Source organism: Gavialis gangeticus, unplaced genomic scaffold (genome assembly GCF_001723915.1).
Source record: "Gavialis gangeticus isolate Ggan-Ray unplaced genomic scaffold, GavGan_comp1, whole genome shotgun sequence".
Taxonomy (NCBI): Eukaryota; Metazoa; Chordata; order Crocodylia; family Gavialidae; genus Gavialis; species Gavialis gangeticus.
The window spans coordinates 13,199,921-13,220,022 of NW_017729009.1; the positions used below are offsets into that span (position 1 = coordinate 13,199,921).

A 20,102-nucleotide genomic window follows, 5' to 3' on the forward strand; every position below is an offset into this window, starting at 1 on the left:
AAAAAAAAAAAAAAAACACAACCAGATTCCAGAATGGTTTGGGTATTTCTGAAAAATGAAGTGAGAAATAATCATTTGCAGTCATCATGGCAAAACAGTGAGACGCATTCCTCTCCTTTCCGCTGCCGTTGCTGTGGATCAGGGCTGCTGGGAAAACAGCTCCAGGCCTCCACCTACCTTCTTGCAAGGCTTCAGCTCATTTCCCCTTAGAGAATAGCCAAAACAACCACCCCACGAGAGCCTGCATGTCTGAATATTGAGCTTTCCCCCCGGTATCAGTAAGGACCATCTTCTCATGGGTTTCTTGCACAGGCATTTTGTGGGTTTGCAGTCAGTTCAATTGTCCTTCTCCCTCCACAAAGTCCTCACGAGACAGGAGCAAAACACGAGGACGCACTGCTGCATGGAAGGTGATGATGACTTCCCTGCCTTCAGAGCAATATAAAGGAAGAAACAAGCACAGCGAAAGGAAAGGGATAAATTAAATACACTACACTAGGCCAAAAAGCTGCATTATCTGAGGCTCTGCTCTTTCACTCAAATGGTTATTTTGGAGTTTGAACACTTGGCACTTTCCGAACTCAACAGGCCAGCGGAGAGTTAAAACCCCCCAGACTCCTTTTCAGGTTTTTAAACCTTTCTGGTTTAAAGAAATAAAGTCAAAGCCCTTGCCATTTCTGTAGGTCCTATAAGAAAAACAAGTGTCTTGATTCTGGGCTCCCCAGTGACACTGCTACGAGATAAACTGGCAAACCTGCTTCAGCCCAGCAAGGCCACTGCACAGGAGCTGAGATCTGCTGGACACAACCCCCTCTTCTCCCATACCCTGGCCTAAATTAGAACTAAGGGTATGTCAATCCTGCCACCGCTGCGGTGACCAACTCGCATGGTGACATACCTGAGCTAGCTGCAAACACACTGGCATAGGTCCTGCTAGCCATACAGCTACAACAGAAGACCGAGGGGGGATTGAATAGCAGCTTTCACCTCCCTGCAGGGGGGCTGCAAAGAGGAGGGAGCTGGACTGGTCTCAGTGGGGGCAGATGACAGCACAAGTAGCAATGGGCTCAAGCTGCAGCAAGGGAAGTTGAGGTTGGATATTGGGAAAAACTCTCTCACTTGAAAGATAGTAAAGCACTGGAACAAGTTACCTAGGGAGGTTGTGGTCTCTCCATCTCTCCAGGTTTTGAAGACCCGGCTAGACAAAACCTTGCCTGGGATGATGTAGTTGGGGCTGGTCCTGCTTTGGGCAGAGGGTTGGACTAGATGTGATCTCCTGAGGTCCCTTCCAACCTGCATTGTCTGCGATTCTAACACCACGGAGCTCAGTGTGGGCTGCAAACCCTGTGTTGAGTAGCAAGCTTTACACTCAGGCAGCCAGCCCCTGGGGAGCTTTGCACCAACACCTATTGGTGCCCAAATGAGCTCAAATGAGTCAGAACAAGTGACTGCAGGGCAGACATGCCATAAGCAGCCCATCCACAGCTTGCTGAGACCAGTGGAAGCTGTCCTATTAACATCAATGGGCTGCTTCTATTCAGGACAATAGCATTACACCACAGGGAAAACCCATTTAAGTGATGGAAACCTCAGACCCATTAGGATTTTGAGCTTAAAATATTTCTGCAGGCCTCGTGCGATGCACCACCAGCTTCTGTCATTTGCAAAGCGGCGCCATTCGTTCCCGCTGCTGTTGGCATAGACGGACTGAGCGCAGCGGTTCGGCCCTTCCGCCTAGAGCCACATCTCAGCTCCATGCAAGATGATGAACAGGTATGAAATGGCTTCTGGCAACTTTCTATTACACTCCAATGTTATCAGCTGCTTCTTCATCAAAAAGCAAAACAAGAGGTCAGCCAAGAATCTCATACATTTTTAATGGCCCCAAAGCCAGTGAGAATTAATGGAGAGACGTGCGAGCCGTAACCTAAAGCAGTCCCCCCCCCACCCACCCATCCACACCACTCGGTGTTATCTGAAATAACTACAATGAAACCCAAGAGCTTCCCGCATTGGAGGCTCTGGCTTTTTATTTCATTTTGACACAGTTATATCATTTTCTTGGGAAAACAGACAAATCGAGCTTCTGAAATCATGGTCAGATGAAGACCAACCTTCGCATGAAAAACCCAACACAAAGTCTATGCTGCTTATAAAGGCCTGGTACAAAGCAAGCACATTCTAGCTGTGCAAAAAGGCCTTGAAATAAGAATATTGCAGCAACCACCACCATTGCTCTGTGTTCACTTATACTCTCCCTGTAACGCTGCTAAAAAGTTCAGCGGCAAACCGGGTGCCATCTGGAGGTACGATACTGAATTGTATCAGGTTGGGTTTTTTTCCACTTTAGTGAAAATTAGGCTGAGTCTAAAGCCTATTGAAGTGAAGAGATGTATTCTCCCATTTAAATTCATGGACACTGGCTCAAGCCCGTTGTAAGGTTTGGATTCAGCCAGACAAGGTTCTCGGGATGGCCTGCCTACGTCCTTAGACCAACACGGCTACAACCAACAACCTTGATTCAGCCAGAAGCTTTTACCTTGAAGCAAAGGGAAGAGGAATTTTAGTTACCAAGTATTGACTCAGGAAAACACCCAAGAAAAGTTCATGTGCAGCCTCGTGATCTGGCTAGCACAGGCACCAGCACTGAAGACACCTGGATCCTTAGTGTGTCTCTAGCACCCGCCTGCAAGTAACCTCGCTCCTCTGTAAAACAGGGAAAGCAGTGCTGACGTCCTCTTTCGATGTACCACTGGAAAGCACGAGGCGTTATTGTACTTGCGGCTCCAGCAAAGATGCCTATCCTAAGGGAGCGATGCTAAACGCCAAACTTCCCATGCAGTTCTACTGTAGTCGTGTCTTATTCATTGCCGTTGTCCGTCACGTAGCCAGTCAGCCATGCGAGATGCAATAGCACAGTGACATCCCCCTGTCTGATGGCCCGCAGCCTCCAGCGGGCAGATTCCTTTCCCCTATTACTTACTCAGGGAAGGAATGCACAGGCAGCATGCGGAGCACGCAGCGCCTGTTTTCCAGTCACCGGGAATTCTTGCATGCAGCCATGTGTCACCTTTCAGAGCGGGTCTGAAGATCATGACTTATATGGTAACAACACCCATCAGGCTCACAGTGCAAGGTGCTGTACAAATGCATAGGGAGAAAAAGCACAGGACAAGTACAGCAAGATGCAACAAGTGCACGCAGCGAATATAGGAGGAGGCTGAAACTAGCAGCAAAGATGACATCCGTTTACATTTACCCACCAGCTGGGTAACCCACTCCCCTACCATTACATGCTTCTTTGAACAATACTTATTTACCCTTGCACCTTCTGCCCTAATTATTGCCCAGTCTTGGCTTTCCATCCTCCACAAGGGTAGTGCTACATGAAGTTTCTGAGGCTGCAGTGGAAGTTCTTCCAAAAGGAAATATTCTTCTAAAAACAGGGTTGGGGGGCACGGAAATTTCTGCGTCTCAGCTCAGATGAAGGTAGACAACACAGAGGACCTTGGCTTAGTTGGGAAAAGATGATCCATTTATAGGGAGGGGACAACAAAAAGAAAACCTGCCGAGATGCTCCCAGCAGAAGCACACAGGTGAAGTTAGCAGTCCTGGCAGAGCAGGACTCCCCTTCAGAGGGTGAAGCAATGGGGGACTGTTAAGCTGTCTTTGTGAGTGCTTTCCCAAAACAGCCACCTGCCCTGGGCACAGGTGACATCCCCAGGTGACAGGTGACTTAGAGCTGGAATATTAGTTAGCCTTTTAAAAAAGTACTTGGGAAAGGGGGTGGCAAAGCGATGCTCAGGAATGGTTTGAACTCTTTTTTGGCAGCTTGTGTGTGTCAAAACCAAAATGATTCCTCAAAACCCAAACTTCTTAAGGAAAAAAGAGATCAGGTTTGATGAATTTCGCTACTCAAAACTTTGGGGGGGGGTGGAAAAAATATTAAATTCTCAAAAGGCTGATTTTTGGGCAGCTTCCCTGCCCCCAGAATGACATTTTGGAATTTCAACCAGAGTAAAACCCAAGTTAAAGTGACAGCATCAAAAATCAGAACAAAACCGTTGCAAGCAAGCACTCCCAAATGTTGTTTTGCAGGGTTGAACCCTGCCTACACAGGGGGTACTCACCCCAGCTCATGTGTTTTCAAAACTAGAACTATTTTCTTAGCCGAGATCAGCAGTTCCCAACCCTGGGGTCGTGACCCCATTTGGGGTCGCAACAATAAAAAATGGAGTCTCAAAGATGCTTGACAGTGTCGACCGATTATGATGAACACGCTTCCCGTTTCTAAATATGCAGCAATAAATGCATTTAATAGCTGTTTTAGACTTTGTATTCAGTGCTGATTTTTACCTCTAAAAAGAAGGTCAAAGGATTTTAAACGTTTTAAATGAAAAATATAAAGACCATAAACACTGCCATGCCTTATTTATGACTTGTTGATCTTGTCTGCGTCATTTTGGGGTGGCAAAACATTTCCAGGGTTTAAATGGGGTCTTGCTGAAGGAAAGGTTGGGAAGCCCTGGTCTAGATGATCCCTGAAGGCAAGGACCACAGGAAGCCATTGAGTCTAGTGGTTCAAAGTCACCAAATAAATAGGCAAGTAAATCAGCCTGGGAATTTCCCCCAGCACAGCCAGGTTCAGTGTCACCAACTTGGTGCAGGGACACGGCATATAAGGAGGTGAAAAAACACCCCAACCGACCACAACCATCATCAGACTTTCATCTCCAAGTTTACAAAACTTTCTAATTACTTTGCTGCTTGGAAGAAATCCCCTCTCCACCCCCCCCGCCCCCAAACTCCCTCCAGGGCTTCATACTGCAGAAGTCACCGCAAAATAAAACCACACTGTTTCCAGTGTCCTCCAGCCTCTGCAGAAGTCAATTCCTCTCCACAAAACACTCGATAATGCAAGTCTATAACCGAGTTACTTGGTCTTCAAGTGATCAACGCTTTCAACTTTTGGACCTTTTTGTCACTACGTGAGTTGGGACGGTACAAACACACCACGCTTAGCAGGGAGTTTCGTGTAGTTTGCAGGTCTAGAAATGTTCCTTATTCCCGGGAGAGGTGGGGAAACAAGCCAAAAAAACCCCCCAAAAACCCCAACAGCCCCATGCACCACGAAGCAACAAAGCCCCAAGCAGCGCAGAGAAACCTGAGCACCCGGATTCCCAAACCTGCACATGGATCTGTCACAAACCTTTGCCTTTCAAGCCTGTTTTCCCTGAAGTAGGCTGGGGAGGCAGGAGGAAGCCGACTACATTCTTGATCTCCGAGAAGGGGAGCAAGCGCCTTGCCTGGCTCTTGGAGGGTTTTGAAAGATTTCTAGCCCAGACGTCACAACTGCCGAGAGAGAGAGAGAGACCGAGAGAGAGTACAGCTGGTTCCCCCGCTCCCCTCTCACCACCGACGTGTAGAGCACTGCTTCAAACACCAGCAGCTGCCTGGGGCTTAGGAAAGATAGTTGGTTAAATAAAGATGTCGTCTACACAAAAAACCCACACACGCTTCTGCAAAACTTATTGATTTTGTTCATCCTGCTGGGAAGCTCACCTATTAATTATCCTGCCAGGAATTAATTATCTAGCAAGACGGCTAGTCATTTCTTGGGCTGCAGCAAAAGGCGGACATGGCCCCCGTGCCAGTTAGAAGCAGAGCTGGCCATATTCACATCTGATTACTTGGGCCCGCACCATGGACATGCTTGAGTGAAGATAAGCACGTGCATAGATTTTGCAAGGGCTTGGATTCATGCAAGTGGGATTCAATGGAGCTGAAGGGAGACCTTTGGGGAAAATGTTGGCTCCCAAAATGCGGGTGTGAATTTGGCTTCAGTGAGCTAGACACATTTTGTTCCAACCAAAATTCAACAAAAAACTTTACTGAAATGGATAAAAAAATATTTCTCACACTGACAAGTGGAAGGGGATTGGCCTGGCCTTCCTGAACCTGACTTGTGTGGATCCAAAACCAAACTTTAATAGCTGTACTTGGGCTTCCACATTCAAACAGGTTGCCAAGGGAAGGCTGGCCTCCCTTCCTCCACCTTGCAGCGTTGTGCAATGAACTGTTCTTGTTTAGTCTTAGTCCAAGCTGCACAAGGGCTACCATGGAGAACCGTCATCCATCCCCACCCAAAGCCAGAAATCAAAAAAGGAGTTTTTTGTTCAAAAAACAGAGAAAATGGTTAAAATGCACCAGCAACCATTCAGGGATAAAGGCTCTAGCTATGTTGGTTTAAGAAATACAAGCAGTCAGTGTGCTAGAGGTGATCTCTTTTATTAGACCAACTAGACAATTGCAATTTTTTTTTCTTTATTTGCAAGCTTTCGGGCACACGCACCCTTCCTCGGTTATAGGAGAATGCAAAGATTGTACAATTTCTCCCAGGTAGAACTGAGAATTCATATTCAATCTATAAATTCAATCCAGCAACCACTCAGCTTTCTTTGCACCCCATCTGGCTGAAAATGAGAACAGCAAACAGGTGGATGGATACATTGAACGACTGCCTGGTTTCACCTTGGTGCCCATGGATCCCTGTGTATTCCCAAGAGATCGTCACGCTGTAACGTGCTGGTGACCCCACTCAAACCGTCCCAACAAATATGCCCAAGGCCGGTGCACCGGTGCTCGACAAATGAATAGTCTTGTTTCAGCAGCAGATGTGCAGCAGCCTCTGCATTAGCATCAGCATCAATACAGCAGCCATTTCTACTCTCACGGCTCATTTATGATGTATATTTGGGGTCAAATTTTCAAGAGAGGTCAGCTCCCATTTAGGTACCAAACTGAAGAGCCTTCAGCACAACGTCCGTGAGACGACAGTGGGAGATGCAGCAGACACAACCTCTGAAAATACAGCTCTAAGCAATGCAAGTATCTATGTTGCTTAGACGGCCGCCTCCTCTATCAGTATGCGTGGTATTATATTCATTTATTTTTCACAAGCAATGCTTCAACTTTAGGGAAAAATCATTAGCAGTACGTGCAGCAAACTGATAAATCAGTGTCCTGCTATGAAGAATGAGGCTGTAGGTCACTGATGGCAGAGTGGGTAGCATGTTTGTATTCTTCTGCTAGGATCTGCATCGTGTCTAAATGGAGGAAGACTAGAGAGATTCATCCAAATCTGCACAGAGATTTGAGTAGATGACTTCTGAGAGAGACAAGACTGGGCAAAATCCAAGCCTCACCAAACGCAGTCAGTGGCAGAACTCATGAACACCAGTGAGACCACAATTTTACTCCTGCCTCAGAGTCATAGCGTATCATTTTAAATCACGGGACTCTGGGTTTTGCTCTTGCCAATGATCCTTCCAGGTATGTCAGTACTAGGGGCAACACCACCACACAAGAAAAGGATCACACAAAATATAACACAAGACATTTATTGTATTATTGCCAGTATGTTGTTAGATGCCTCACTAAAGAAACAAGAATATATTTGCTAAGTATTTTGTGAAGATGCGAGTGCCCTCAGCGATCAATCACCTGAATGTGAAAAACCCATCTTCACCAAAATACACATTTTTGCAATTCATCTGGGTACAGATTTGGACAGGACCAGCTATGAAATGCATCCGCTGCTGTGGCTTTTCTGTTCGTCTCCAATCTTCTTTTCTCAGGTGCGGGAATTTTCTTACCGCTTGCGCTTAACAGGAGAGTCACCTCGACAGATCTTATTCATTAAAGATACCGCAAATAACAGTCATTTAAAAGAAAGTTAACAATTTTAGTCATTGGCCATACAGTCTAAGGACCTTTCGAAATAAAAATGAAATGTCCCTTTGGAGTACGTCAGGTTTCAGTCAGAAGAGGTGGCGCTTTCTCATATATCGGGAAAGGCAACCGGGCAGCCTTTACTTTCTGACATGGGCAGCAACACCATTCAGCAGCTCATCTGGACGTGCACACGCAGCTGCCAAAAAAGCATCTCTACTCAACTCTTTGCACAGGAGGGTTGAGGGGGACTCAGATATCCTGCCTGGGGGCATCCCACAGAACAGTAGGGCTTGAACCAACTTCTTGCTACTTACCAGTCTCTAGATGACAAAATGAATTCAGGTCTCACTGGATTTGTGACTTGACGAGCGGTCCCTGTCAAGATCTGGATCACCACCAGTGTTGAGCCCTACCCTCTGACCCCAAGGATGAAGCCCTGAACTACCAGTCCATGCCATGAGACCTGTCCTATTAACTTCCAATTGCATTAAGAAACATCATAATACCAGGCTAAACATCAATCTCTGAGAGTGAAAGACCAGGTTGGGTCCCTTCCTGCTGAGCAGGGAGTTACCTAGAGATACCTAAAATGAAATGCTGAGCGCTGCATGTCTCTCAACTCTTGCCCCTCTGTGGAGCTTAGATACCCAGCTCAGGGCTGGATACAGGGGAGATTTGGGCACTCTTTGGGAGCTATTTCTCGAAGCAGAGATTAGGAGCAGACAATTCTCCGCTCATTCCACGGCTTCCATGACCTCCATCACAAGTGTTCGGGGTCCCGTCATGATGAGGCTGCTGATGGTCGGATAGTCCAAATGCAGAACATACGCTCCATTCACGGAGAAAACAAACTGGCACACCTGCAACGGAGAGGGAGGAATGGTTGCATTTCCCGATGCCATGACCTGCCAGACTGGAGCAATGCAGGTATCTGCTACGCTGCACGGCCACCAGAAAGCATCCGACTTCAGCGGTTGCACTATGAACCGCTGTCTTCCAAACAGCAGCCAAAGGGATTGATGCTCAGAGCTACAACAGAGTGCCTCTTTGACCTTATGATGAAAAATTTCAGCTGAAGTGAGGCTTGATAGTACAGTTTGGCAACTTCGCGTAAGTGATTAGAAGAAGGAGTTTGAAGAAATGTTTTCTCAAGCAAATAAAGTAAATGTCACTGGTACTTACCCTATCCAGGTCTGCCTGAGGCAGACGAGTCTAACCCTTGCCCTCTCTGAGAAAGTGACATTATTTCAAATATCCCAGTAACTTATATTAGATTGGTGCAAATGACTGTGCTTGGGCTTTTTACCCTTGACCAGCAAAACCACAACTTTCCTTTTCCTTTATTTCTAAAATGTTTCATCCAGAAGCACAAAACCCATTTACGTTCAGTCTGTTGGTCTACCATGGTTCTCAGGAGCTTGGCTTATTTTATGCGAGATGGAAACAGCAGAATGATTGCAAAATGAATTCATCCAAATGAGCCTCCTTCCCTAGAGAGATTTATCTATCAGTGCAGATCCAAACAGCTTTCACATACCAAAAGAAAATTCCACGGAGCAACTTTGTTTTCAGTAGCCAAGGCAAAGAAAAACACTTAATTACCCTCAAATATTTAATAAAGAACATTATACACCAGTGTTTTCCTCTTTCCCTTATGTAAATTAATTCCATGACATTATTAGAACTGGACTGGGAGTTTTCTATTGATTTTTTTTTAAACTTAAAATGCAGTTTCAAAGCTTTCCGTTCTAGTTTTGACCGAATTATTCAATTCTACATCAGGAAACTTGAAACAAATATTTAAGCCAAATGAAATCCAGTTTGGTTCTTTGAATTGAACGATCCAGCTAGTTCGACACGAACCTGCAGGTCAGGGGTCTCTGCACCATTTCCCTCTGAGCTGAACTTCAGGATGTGCTAGCTCTCCCTTGATGCACTGCAGTCTCCCTAATTGAATCCCTGCAGCGGGTGATGGGAAACCTGTGACTATGTAAAACAACCCACAGAACCAAACAGAGGTGCAAGATACTTGACGTATAACTCCTACCAGCTCCGAGGAAACTCAGGTGGATGCGGTTCAGTCCAGGGCACAGACCAAACACCCCAAATCTGAACAAAGATTTTTTTTTTAATTCTCCTCCCTCCCTCACCTTCCTCAGTGGGGAGTGTCCATACTTTTCCCTTTTCATCCTAATTTAGGACAAAAATGGAATACCCACATTTTACACAAGATGGATTCTCCCATGAGAGAGGGAAGAGAACTTATCCAGTGAGCAAAATGCAATGCATGAGCAGAGCAGGGCTCACTTCGTCCTTTGCAAAGTGATGATAGCAGCCAGCTAATGAGTTGCTCCTCTCATTCAAGCAGTGATGTCTGGGAAATGGGCTGGCCGTGTGGACAACCCCGACACGGGGAAAATCACAGTGACCACGCTGCTGCTAGCAGACACGGGCTCTGTGCCACGCTCCTCGTGCTCCGCTGGGACAAAGCACTCCCTCTTGTCTTCTGGAGCACAGCTTTGTCCTGGGTCTCTTCCAAGCAGAGCCAGCAGCTATTCAATAAATAAGCTAAGGAATTCTTTAGAACAAACCAGTCACGGGACCTACAAGCCACAGCTTGTTTTCAAGCACCCATCAGGTATTAAGTGACACGGGTTCTTGCTGGCAATGGCTTGCAGAAACAAAAAAAGTGTCCAAGCGGTAATGCAATGGGTTGCATTCACTTCCTCCCATCAGCTTCTCTTCCTCTTTGAGGATTAGGAGGTAAAACAACAGCACTCACCGTTCTCCATATATTCCTGAAAAGAGCCAAGCGCCATAACACATAGCCAGCATGGAGAGAGATGCTTTAAAACATGATAGTGACTATGGGTTAATTCTTTCCTCCCGCTGCAATCAAGGATGAAACTGTGTTTGATCAGAAGGCAAATAACACACCAGAAAGGGCAAGAGAGGACAATACCTTCATGCCAGCTGCAGCAGCAGGTCCTCCAGGGTCCACAGCCTGGATGTGGCAGGGTCTCCCTCCTCGGACCACAAACCCCCAGCCCACAGCATCCCCTACAATCTACAAGCAGAACAGAGGGTAGGTGAAGAGCAGTGGAGTGATTTTCTCTAGGGTGATAGTCTTCAGGAAGTCCTGCTGAACTGGAGATAAGGTCATCCCATTAAAACACTTCCATCATCATGTGCCCCATATGTTCTACATCAACAGGACCTACAGGTGCATACCCTTAATACCATGACCTGGTGGAAGTACCCTCCATCCTAGTAGAAATGCTCTGCAAGATTCAAACCCTGTTTCCATAGGAGGAATGGGCACAAAGCTCCTCAGCACCAGGGGAGCTGAGATCTAGTATCAAAAGCCCATCACTAAGGCACAAGATGCCCTGCTTCTCACTAGGTTAAGATCTCCTTTCTACAGAAACTAAACCAACCTTCAACTCCCCGCAGGGGGGCTGCAAAGGGGACAGAGCTGGACTGTTCTCAGTGTGGGTAGATGACTGAACAAGGAGCAATGGGCTCAAGCTGCAGCAAGGGAAGCTGAGGTTAGAGGAGAAATGTTTCATTAGGAGAGTAATAAAGCACTGGAAGATGGAGTTGGTGGAGTCTCCATCCTTGGATATTTTTAAGACCCAGCTAAACAAAACCGTGCCTGGGATGATGTAGTTGGGGCTGGTTCTGCTTTGAGCAGGGGGTTGGACTAGATGTGACCCCCTGAGGTCCCTTCAACCCTCATTTTCTGTGATTTTATCAGGGGGCTCTTTTGCATCTCTCTACCAGCATGAAAGTTTGCCAGGGAACCTCATACATTACAAAATATTTTTTTTAAGTGTAAGAATGGCAGTGGTGGCCAAACCGAACCCTAGAAGTGAATGCCTGTGACTCTCCGGAAGTTGGACAGAGTGCAGTCAGCTGCCCAAACCATCCATTTCTAACGAAAACGAATACGTGTTGAAATACTTTTCTCAAGTCACTTTGTTTCTCTCTCTCTCCTCGCAGCACTGTCTCCTGAATACGGTGCTTCTGATGAAAAGGTGTGCTTTTGCAAGAATTAATCCCTTGCTAAACACACTTCCATTGGCAATTCTGATGCACCTCAAACTGTAGTGAGCCTAGTCAGACTGCCCACTCCTACCCTCCCTAGGAAAAAAAGTGAAAGTCCTTTAATTTAAATAAAGGTTGCCTTAGCATTACAAGCCAAGACATAGTCTGCAGAGCGAAATAAGCCCATGGTAAGTGCTCTCTCACAGGGCGGGTATGGTTCTCTACCGGCCTCCAAACCGTGATTTGTACCATCCTGTTGTCCAGCAACGGGTGACATTCCCACGTGTCAGCCCCAAGCAACATCGCTTGTTTTGTGGGTATCCCGTCAACTGCCTGTCTGCATCTCCGAATGGCTCTACCGTGTATCAGATATCTCCAGTCTACTATTTCTGCTTATCAGCGTTGCTGGGGCTACGTGGCAGCTGGTGACACAATCCTGCTGGAATCAAAGCAGTTGTTGGTGTCACAACAGCGTCTGCGAGTGCAGCAGCAGAATGGCTCCTGGTTTTCTTCTGAAGCCAGAAAGAGACGTTGAATACGAGAGGGTCACGCTGCAGACACCCCCCTCTGCATCCGTCTCCACTGCAGGGACTGCTGCTTCCCCCCATCTCCTGGGTAGCTGCATCGTTAGGACACACTGCAATCCTACTCCCCACACTTCTTGCAATATTTGGGCTTTTTCTTTCTGATTATTTCTTTGCTCTCCATAGTCCATTCAGGTGCCTGCAGTCTGATGGCCTGTCTCTGCCCTGCTTCCTGGAGTCCTTTAAATCACCCCTGTCAATTTGTTTTGCACTGGTGGTTGTTACTGGTTTGATCCTTTCCCCGAGTGCCACTGGCACTTGCTATATGGAGGTATTTGTCACTGGAGAGACTGTTGAAAGGCATCTGATCTTAAACTGCAATTGCACAACACATCCGACCTTAAACTGCAATTACACATCCTCCAAATAATCCCACCTTTCATGAGGGACCTCTAATCTCTCCAAAATTAACACACCTGGATGTCAGAGCTTCCAGGGCTATAACACCAGGCTTTTGGGTACACCAAAACCGCAGGGTCTCTTCAGGCCTTATTCTGTCTGGGGCCGTAGTACACGGATACTTTTTTCACCTAAGCCAGTGGTTATTCCTGGAACAGCTTCTCATTCATTTCTCATCTATTTTGTCCCCGAATGAGGTAGTATAAGCACTTTGCTTTTATCAGCTCTATGCAGAGACTCCATTTCCCACTCCCCAAAAAAGGATTCAAGCAGCACAGCTAAGAAGGGAAAGTGGTCCATGAGAGGAACCGCAGCAGCAGAGGAAAGGCCCAGCCTGACAGTACTCACCCTGGGACAGAGCCACAGCCCCTTTGCATTGTGCTGATAGGACAAGTGTGCCATAAAGCCTTCTTAACGGTCTAGCTAGGAATTATCCCTGCTTCAGGGGATAATTGTTCCAAGTGTCTTCGAGCCAGACTAAATTATTTGGCTCCTGCATAAGAGACACGTTCTCTTCCCTCCTGCGCCAGGGAGAGACCAGGAGCTCTGCGCAAATAAGCATTTACAGGACGAGTCAGGGTGGGGATTGCATCCCTACATGCTCATAAGGCACTTAGCAAAGCGCCAGCTTCATCTTTCAAAGGAACTACCAGCAGATTTCAAAGTAAGGCAAATAATAATTAAGAAAACCATGGCTTAGGCTCCTCATGGCATCCCAGAGCCTCAGCTCGGTAATTACTAGCTTCATAAAGGGATGGGTCGTGCCCAGCAACTCACCAGAAGAAACAGGAGTTAGCAGTCCTGTTGGTCAGGACAGGTTCTTGTGAGCCCATAAAAAACTCCACGGTAAAGCCAGAGATGTCTTCAACTCTCTGACATAAATGGGGTTAGAGCACCCTCACAAAATTACATGGAGAAGTAGTCTTCTTTCCAGAGAAAAGGTAAATGAATGGCACATGGTCTTGGTTAAACACAGCTGCAGTTAAACAGGATGGGATGCAATGCAAAGGGCAGCTTTGCTCCCCGTCTTGTGACTCCTCTGCCTGCAACATGCATGAAACTACCGCAGGTAGCAGCACCCTCAAGACAGTGTCTGCCAGCTCCAGCCCAAAGAATATGCCAAAAATCACCCAAAAATCCAATGCCATCACCCAAAAATCTCACAAAGGAGGAGTCTGGGTCTTCTGCACAGAGAAGTCAATGGCAAGCAGCAAGCTGCAGCGCAGCCAGGAGAGGTTAGCAGCATCCCATTAGCAGTGGCATTCGTAGTGGTCACTTACGGTTAGCGTTTTCTTGATGTACGGCGCCCCAGGGGACAGGAGCTCCTCGTTGGTGACAGGCTTCTTTAACACTAGAGCCAAAGGAGACAGATCCCATCAGAATCAACATATGCAAAGGTTTTGTACGGTCCAATGCATAACAAGGAAGCCGGGGGACTCCCCGCCTGGAGACTGGTTGTGGGAGCCCTCCGTGCAGAAGCGTTCTCCAAGAACCGAACACACCGACGGACACCAAGACCTCTTCCTGAGCTGTTTCTCCAGCAGAGAAACATTAGTGCTGGTCACAAGTTTTCAGCTGCTTTTTTAGCTTTGTTTTGTTTTGAATAAACTTTCCACAAAGTTTTTCCACAAGAAAAAAAGGAGCATGCAAGCATTCAGTATTTGAATACAGATATAAGCAGTCTACTTATCAATGAGAACTTGAAAAATTCTGGCAGGTGTGTGCACACGCATGTGCATGCACACATGCACATACACACACACAGTCTTTAAAACTTCTTTGCAGAGATAATTCTCTGAAGTGCTTTAATAAACACACATACACCCTCCCAAAAGAGCACTGTCAAGGGCTAGCCAAAAAAGTCAGCACTCCCCCTGAATACCAATGTTTCGAGATCAAGCTGTTCTGAAGATGCAATAAAGCAAGACGACGATGACAGATATCCCGTTGTCCCCACCTCCACAGAGAATAGATGGAAAAACCAGTTATGGTCCAGGGTCCATCACTTTAAAACTTGTTTCCTGGTTTATTTTTTTAATAGTGTTTTAAAGCAAAGCAGCTTTTCCTCACAAGATGATGTGGCATACGGCATCTAAGGGAAAGAGTCATTTATGCAAGGGAAAGATCAATGGGCTCCTAAAGGAAACCAACTTCTACTTTCAGTATGAAAAAGCAAAGCTAATGATGTCCTGGTTACCGTCACTGGTTCATGCTGCATCCCTGCCCCCTGATCCAGAAGAGGCACAGAGATGTTACAGGCAGCAGGAACTGAAGCAATTCCTCCCTTCCCCCTTTGACCTCTTCAAGCAAGCTCTGTTAGCACTAGTTTAACAGCTGACATCACTCCAGTCATACAAAACAGGGGGAGAAACCCAAGCAAAAACCACTGGGCTTGAAATCCCGCCTTGCCCCTTCATCAGCATGGCAGGGAAACACGTCCGGACCTGATTTGGGGTTGCATTCAGTTGCTGGCAGGAATCCCAAGCTGGGGGTAGCACTGAAATAGGGGTTGGAGCTTCCAGCCAGAGACGTGACGCTGCTTCGGCGAACAGCTGAGACAAGTTTTATCTCCTTGTTGGGCTGTACTGAAAGACATGAACACAAACAGCAACTGGATCTGTGTTGGCAGACGCAAGTGAATCCCAGTAGGGATGCAGACAGTTAAGCCTTTCTCCCTTGCTCCCAAATTTCCCTGCTCCCCTAGGGTCCGAAGTTCCCCGTTTCCCTGTTCCAGCAGGGTCCTCGTGAGATTCCCACTCCATTCTGGGGGGTGCAAGCAGTCTGAATGGTTTGGCCCCACAAGCTCTGCCTCTTTGGAAATAGCCAAGGCTGGGGCCTCAAGGATGGGAGCAGCAAGACTTGCAACAAGATCCTCATCTCCCACCCCCAGGGTCGAGGTGCATTTTCCCAGCCTCTCTCCTTGCTTTGCTTGTTTCCTGCTCCCCATTCAATGCTGCTGCTCAGTGTAAAGAGCAGGTACCCGAGAGAAAGCTGGTGTTGCCTTGGTCTGGGTTGAGCTTCCGGAGGCAGAAGGGACTATCTGGGCTGTCCGACAGAGCCCGAGGCGAGTTCTCATTGAGCAGCTCCGTGAGCCGGCGCCTCCGGCGGAAGTTGATCCGGAACTGGTAGAGGAGGTTGCTGTCAAAGAAGTGGTACCTGCTGGACACTGAGGAGAGAAAGGATGGGCAGGCAGGTGGGTCTCTGAGCACGAACACATGCGCTCTTAGCCATGCCGACAACTCTGGCCATATTTGCTGCTCTCCTTTACGCCCCAGCTCCCAGAGTGGAGTGATTAGGCAAGAAACTCCATTTTCCCTAAATAACCTGAGTTTCTCGTCCTCATCGTTGCAAGCAAGCAGGCCTCCCAGCTTGGGAGCACAAGGCAAATCACAAGGCTCTGAATGAATGCATTCAAATGACAACATTTTCCGGTCTTTATAATTAGGGGTTGCAATGCAATGCATGTCCTTATGCCCACGTTCGCCAACACAGGGTGCGTGGGAGTGGAAGGGGGGACCAACCGCAACCAGAGGACACCCTCCCACTTTCCCTTTCTCCACCTGGATGCCAGGGAGGATTCAGAGCCGTGTCCCCTTCGATGCTGCCTTAGCAGCCACGGGCTGAACCAGACATTGCTACCGTGATATAAGCAGCCTTCCATTAAAAACTGCCCATTACTGCAGCTGAGGGGCTAAATGGCAGGGCAGTCTTTCCAGAGACAGCTTAAGAGCACCTATGCTCAGCCCCCATGAGCTTAGGGAGCTTTGAAAATCCCCTTCCTCCCATCGTCCCATGCTGTTAAACACTCAAGGGGCTCTTTGCCCCTAATAAAACCTCTCTCTCCTCAGTTGCCCAATATACTTAATTACTGCTGAAAGTAGCTAGGAGAGTGTAGCAGCCCAGACTGGCTCAAGGTAAATGCACCTTTCCTGGAGGTGACCTCCCCTGCCGGCTGTAGCCCCCCACTAAATTGCATGCTCCTGTGCTGGGGAGAACTCATTTGACCCCTAGTTGCAAATACCGTCAGGAAACTATCCTGGGTCGCCTCTCATTTTTGAAAGGGTAGGAGCCGTTCTTCCCCAACAAAGATATGAATAAATATCTGAATCTCTGATACAGGCATCCATCACTTAGAAAAGGACCCGACCCTGGCCCAGTTCCCTCAGCTCAGCTGCTTCTAGTGTTAATGGCAAGTGCTGGATCTGATCTCCCTCCCTGCTTCCTCTCTCTCTCTCGCACATGCATACATACACACGCACCCTTCAACATCCAGAAATGGATCCTAGCTCAGGCTTGGGCTTGAAGCTTTGAAGAAGTGCCAAGGAATGGCTCAGATTGCATCTCAAAGCCTTTGAGGGCAGCCTCAGACAGTCCGGCTGCCAAAGATCCCGTTCTCCATAGATAGCACTCAATAGGCTCATTACTATCGCTGAGGAGGAACCGGCGCTCAGCACATGACGAGCATTTGCTGCGTGGCACGAATGGAGGCTTGTTCCCAGCACTACAGGGAGAGAAGCCCCATCCTCCCCCTGCCTGCCCCATCCCGGGGGGGTCCCACGTACCATGCTGAATGATCCCATGCTCCAGCAGTGCCCGGCCTAGCTCTATCGCTTCCTTTCGGTTGGCAGTCTCCCCTTCTTTGATGAGCCAGTCGATCATCTCACAGCCCAGGAACGTCCTCTGGTACTTCACAGCGTTCTCCTCTCTCGCCTTCAGTATCGAGTCATCCACACTGATCAACCTGGTGCAGAAAAGGACCAAGGCAATGGGTAAAGCAGAGGATAGGAGGGGGAGCAGTGATCTTTCCGTTAGCCCCACTAGCACAAAAGTGTTGCAGAGCTTGTCCTACCTGCAGTGGCCAAGAGAGCTGGCACAAGTGAATGAAACAAGGGGGTCTAGGTTGTAGCCGGGTTGGTCGAAGGACATGGCAGACAAGGCTCTTTGGATAAATCTGATCTCTTGTATTAGACCAACTCAAATAGTTGGAAGAATTCTTCTTTGCAAGTTTTCGGGTATAAACACCCTGCAGATGCTTCCTCACCAACTGCAGATGCTTCCTCAGCCTGACAAAGGGCATTTATACCCGAAAGCGTGCAAAGAAGAATTTTCCCAACTTTTTGAGTGAGTCTAATAAAAGTTATCAGGTTTACCCAAAGGACCTGGTCTGCAACAAAGGAGGTGCGTTCACAGATCATTGCCTGCTCTACACAAACATCCCTGTGGGATACTCCAATGAAAGTGGAGTGAGCTACCCAATACGCCAAGAGCATTTACTCTGGGATTCAGTGTTCTCACTCACTTCACAGTAACTTTCCGGGGGAAGAGCCCTCAGTAGTGTCATTTTAACCCAATCTATAGTTAAACCAGTGCAGAACCATGTATAAACCCTCCAATGGGCAAGTGAACTGAAAGCAAATTGTAAAGGCTCCCCACACAGCCCACTGGCTTATGGAAATAAATTTAAAATGCGGTCTTCAGTTAAAGTCATGCAGCCCTCTCCCTCAGACAAGCCCTGAGAAGTAGCAGAAAGCCCATTACTTAAAATATTTAAGATAGTAGAGAGAAAAGGCAACTGATGTGGGAGGTCGAACCCACCTGATCAAAGCTAAACTCTAGGTCTCCGTCTAAACACAGATGAGGAGGCGGCAGCCAAGGCACTCAAGAGTTGAATGCACAACCTGAAATGCCAACTCACTCGGAAGATAAGATGGGAGGTAAAGAGCTTTGCAAGCGTTTGCAACAGAGCCCAGAGCCAGGCTGGAAAGGCACCTGGTATCTGCATTTTTTTTTTTAAACTTGCATTTCATGTGCTCAGGGGCAGTCATGCAAAAGGCACTCCTTTCACATGGGTTTAAAACAAGCAAAAAAAAAAAAAAAAAGGTTGGAAGGGGAGGTGATTTCAGCAGAATTAATTCTCCTGGAAACTCAAGGCAAGACCAAGTGTTTGAGCCAAGAAAAGCAACCTCAGAGAATTAAAGCTGGGTAAAGGTAAGACATAGCATAAATGCAGCCCCGTGTCCTGCAAGGAGGAAGTTTGATGCTTCTGCTTCCACAAGAGGGTGTATCAGCCTCACAGATGCGGAGGGCTAGCGGGAGTTTTGCAGAGCCCAGTTTCTTATACTGTGCAAAAGCAAAAGAGAAATACCACCTTCCCCCTGCTCATTCCTGCTGGTTTGAGGACAAAATGTGAGGCCAAGCCCCGACCGATTCCCCTCCCTGCTTGCCTGATAGTGGACTCCCTTAGCTGCAATTTTTGAATCCAACTGTTGATGCTCAGCAATCGATGGAGCATTAAGATAAAAAAAGGGAGGAAGGAGGACCTGGGAAACTATAGGCCAGTTAGTTTAACCTCGATCCTGTGCAAGCTTTTTGAGAGAATTATTCTGGTGCATGTCTGCGAGGGGCCAGGGGGGGAGATTATGCTCAGGGGCAACCAACACGGGTTCATTAGGGGCAGGTCCTGTCAGACCAACCTGGCGGCCTTCTACGACCAGGTCACCAAATCCTTAGGCGCAGGGGTAGCAGTGGACATCGTCTTCCTGAACTTGCAGAAGGCCTTCGACACTGTCTCTCCCCCCGTTCTCATTAAGAAACTGGGGGGCTGTGGTGTCGACACCCACACAGTCAGATGGGTCGCCAACCGGCTGGAGGGCCGCACCCAGAGAGGAGTGGTGGACGGGTCGTAGGGATGTGGGCAGTGGGGTCCCCCTGGGCTCGGTCCTCAGGCCCGCACTGTTCAACATCTTCATCAGCGACTTGGACAAGGGGGTGAAAAGCACCTGTTCAAATTTGCTGATGACACTAAGATGTGGGGGGATGTGGGCACACTAGAAGGGAGGAATAGGCTACAATTGGACCTAGACAGGTTACAGGGGTGGGCAGATGAGAATAGGATGGGATTCAGCACCGACAAGTGCAAGGTGCTGCACCCGGGGAGGAAGAACCGGCACCATACCTACAGACTGGGGAACTCCCTTCTCGTCAGTGCAGAGGCAGAAAAGGATCTTGGAGTCATCATTGATGCCAAGATGAACATGGGCCGGCAGTGTGGGGACGCGGTCAGGAAGGCCAACTGCACCTTGTCGTGCATCCACAGATGCATCTCGAGCAGGTCCAAGGAGGTGATCCTCCCCCTCTATGCGGCACTGGTCAGGCCACAGTTGGAGTACTGCATCCAGTTCTGGGCACTGCACTTCAGGAGGGATGTGGGCAGCATGGAGAGGGTCCAGAGGAGGCCACTCGCATGATCAGGGGGCAGCAGTAGCCTACGAGGAGAGGCGATGGGACCTGAACCTGTTCAGCCTCCACAAGAGAAGGCTGAGGGGGGATCTAGTGGCC

General features: G+C 47.9%; 2 protein-coding genes and 1 long non-coding RNA gene across 4 annotated transcripts in view; all 3 read right to left on the reverse strand.

Annotated features, from left to right (window-relative positions):
* COL20A1 (collagen type XX alpha 1 chain) overlaps positions 1-5,407 on the reverse strand; it is an 87,124-nt gene extending 81,717 nt beyond the window's left edge. Inside the window, exon 1 of the mRNA XM_019510107.1 lies at positions 5,210-5,407. The gene's annotated coding sequence lies outside the window, so the exon portion shown is untranslated. The remainder of the gene's footprint in view (positions 1-5,209) is intronic.
* Positions 5,408-7,384: 1,977 nt separating this feature from the next.
* The window catches only part of LOC109292593 (DEP domain-containing mTOR-interacting protein-like), a 51,384-nt gene continuing 38,666 nt past the window's right edge, over positions 7,385-20,102 (reverse strand). Inside the window, exons 4-9 of one of the 2 annotated variants that reach the window (XM_019510108.1) lie at positions 17,327-17,505; positions 15,745-15,930; positions 15,209-15,349; positions 14,045-14,115; positions 10,697-10,801; positions 7,385-8,594 (exon numbers count right to left, since the gene is read on the reverse strand). In XM_019510108.1, the coding sequence (XP_019365653.1) occupies positions 8,469-8,594; positions 10,697-10,801; positions 14,045-14,115; positions 15,209-15,349; positions 15,745-15,930; positions 17,327-17,505 (808 nt within the window). In that variant the 3' untranslated portion in view covers positions 7,385-8,468. The remainder of the gene's footprint in view (positions 8,595-10,696; positions 10,802-14,044; positions 14,116-15,208; positions 15,350-15,744; positions 15,931-17,326; positions 17,506-20,102) is intronic. The other variant, XM_019510109.1, reaches the window with a different exon arrangement.
* Positions 12,004-14,038, reverse strand: LOC109292594. Its single transcript, XR_002096151.1, has 2 exons — positions 12,705-14,038; positions 12,004-12,674 (listed from the first exon to the last, which is right to left on the reverse strand). It is a non-coding gene; the product is annotated as an uncharacterized LOC109292594 (long non-coding RNA).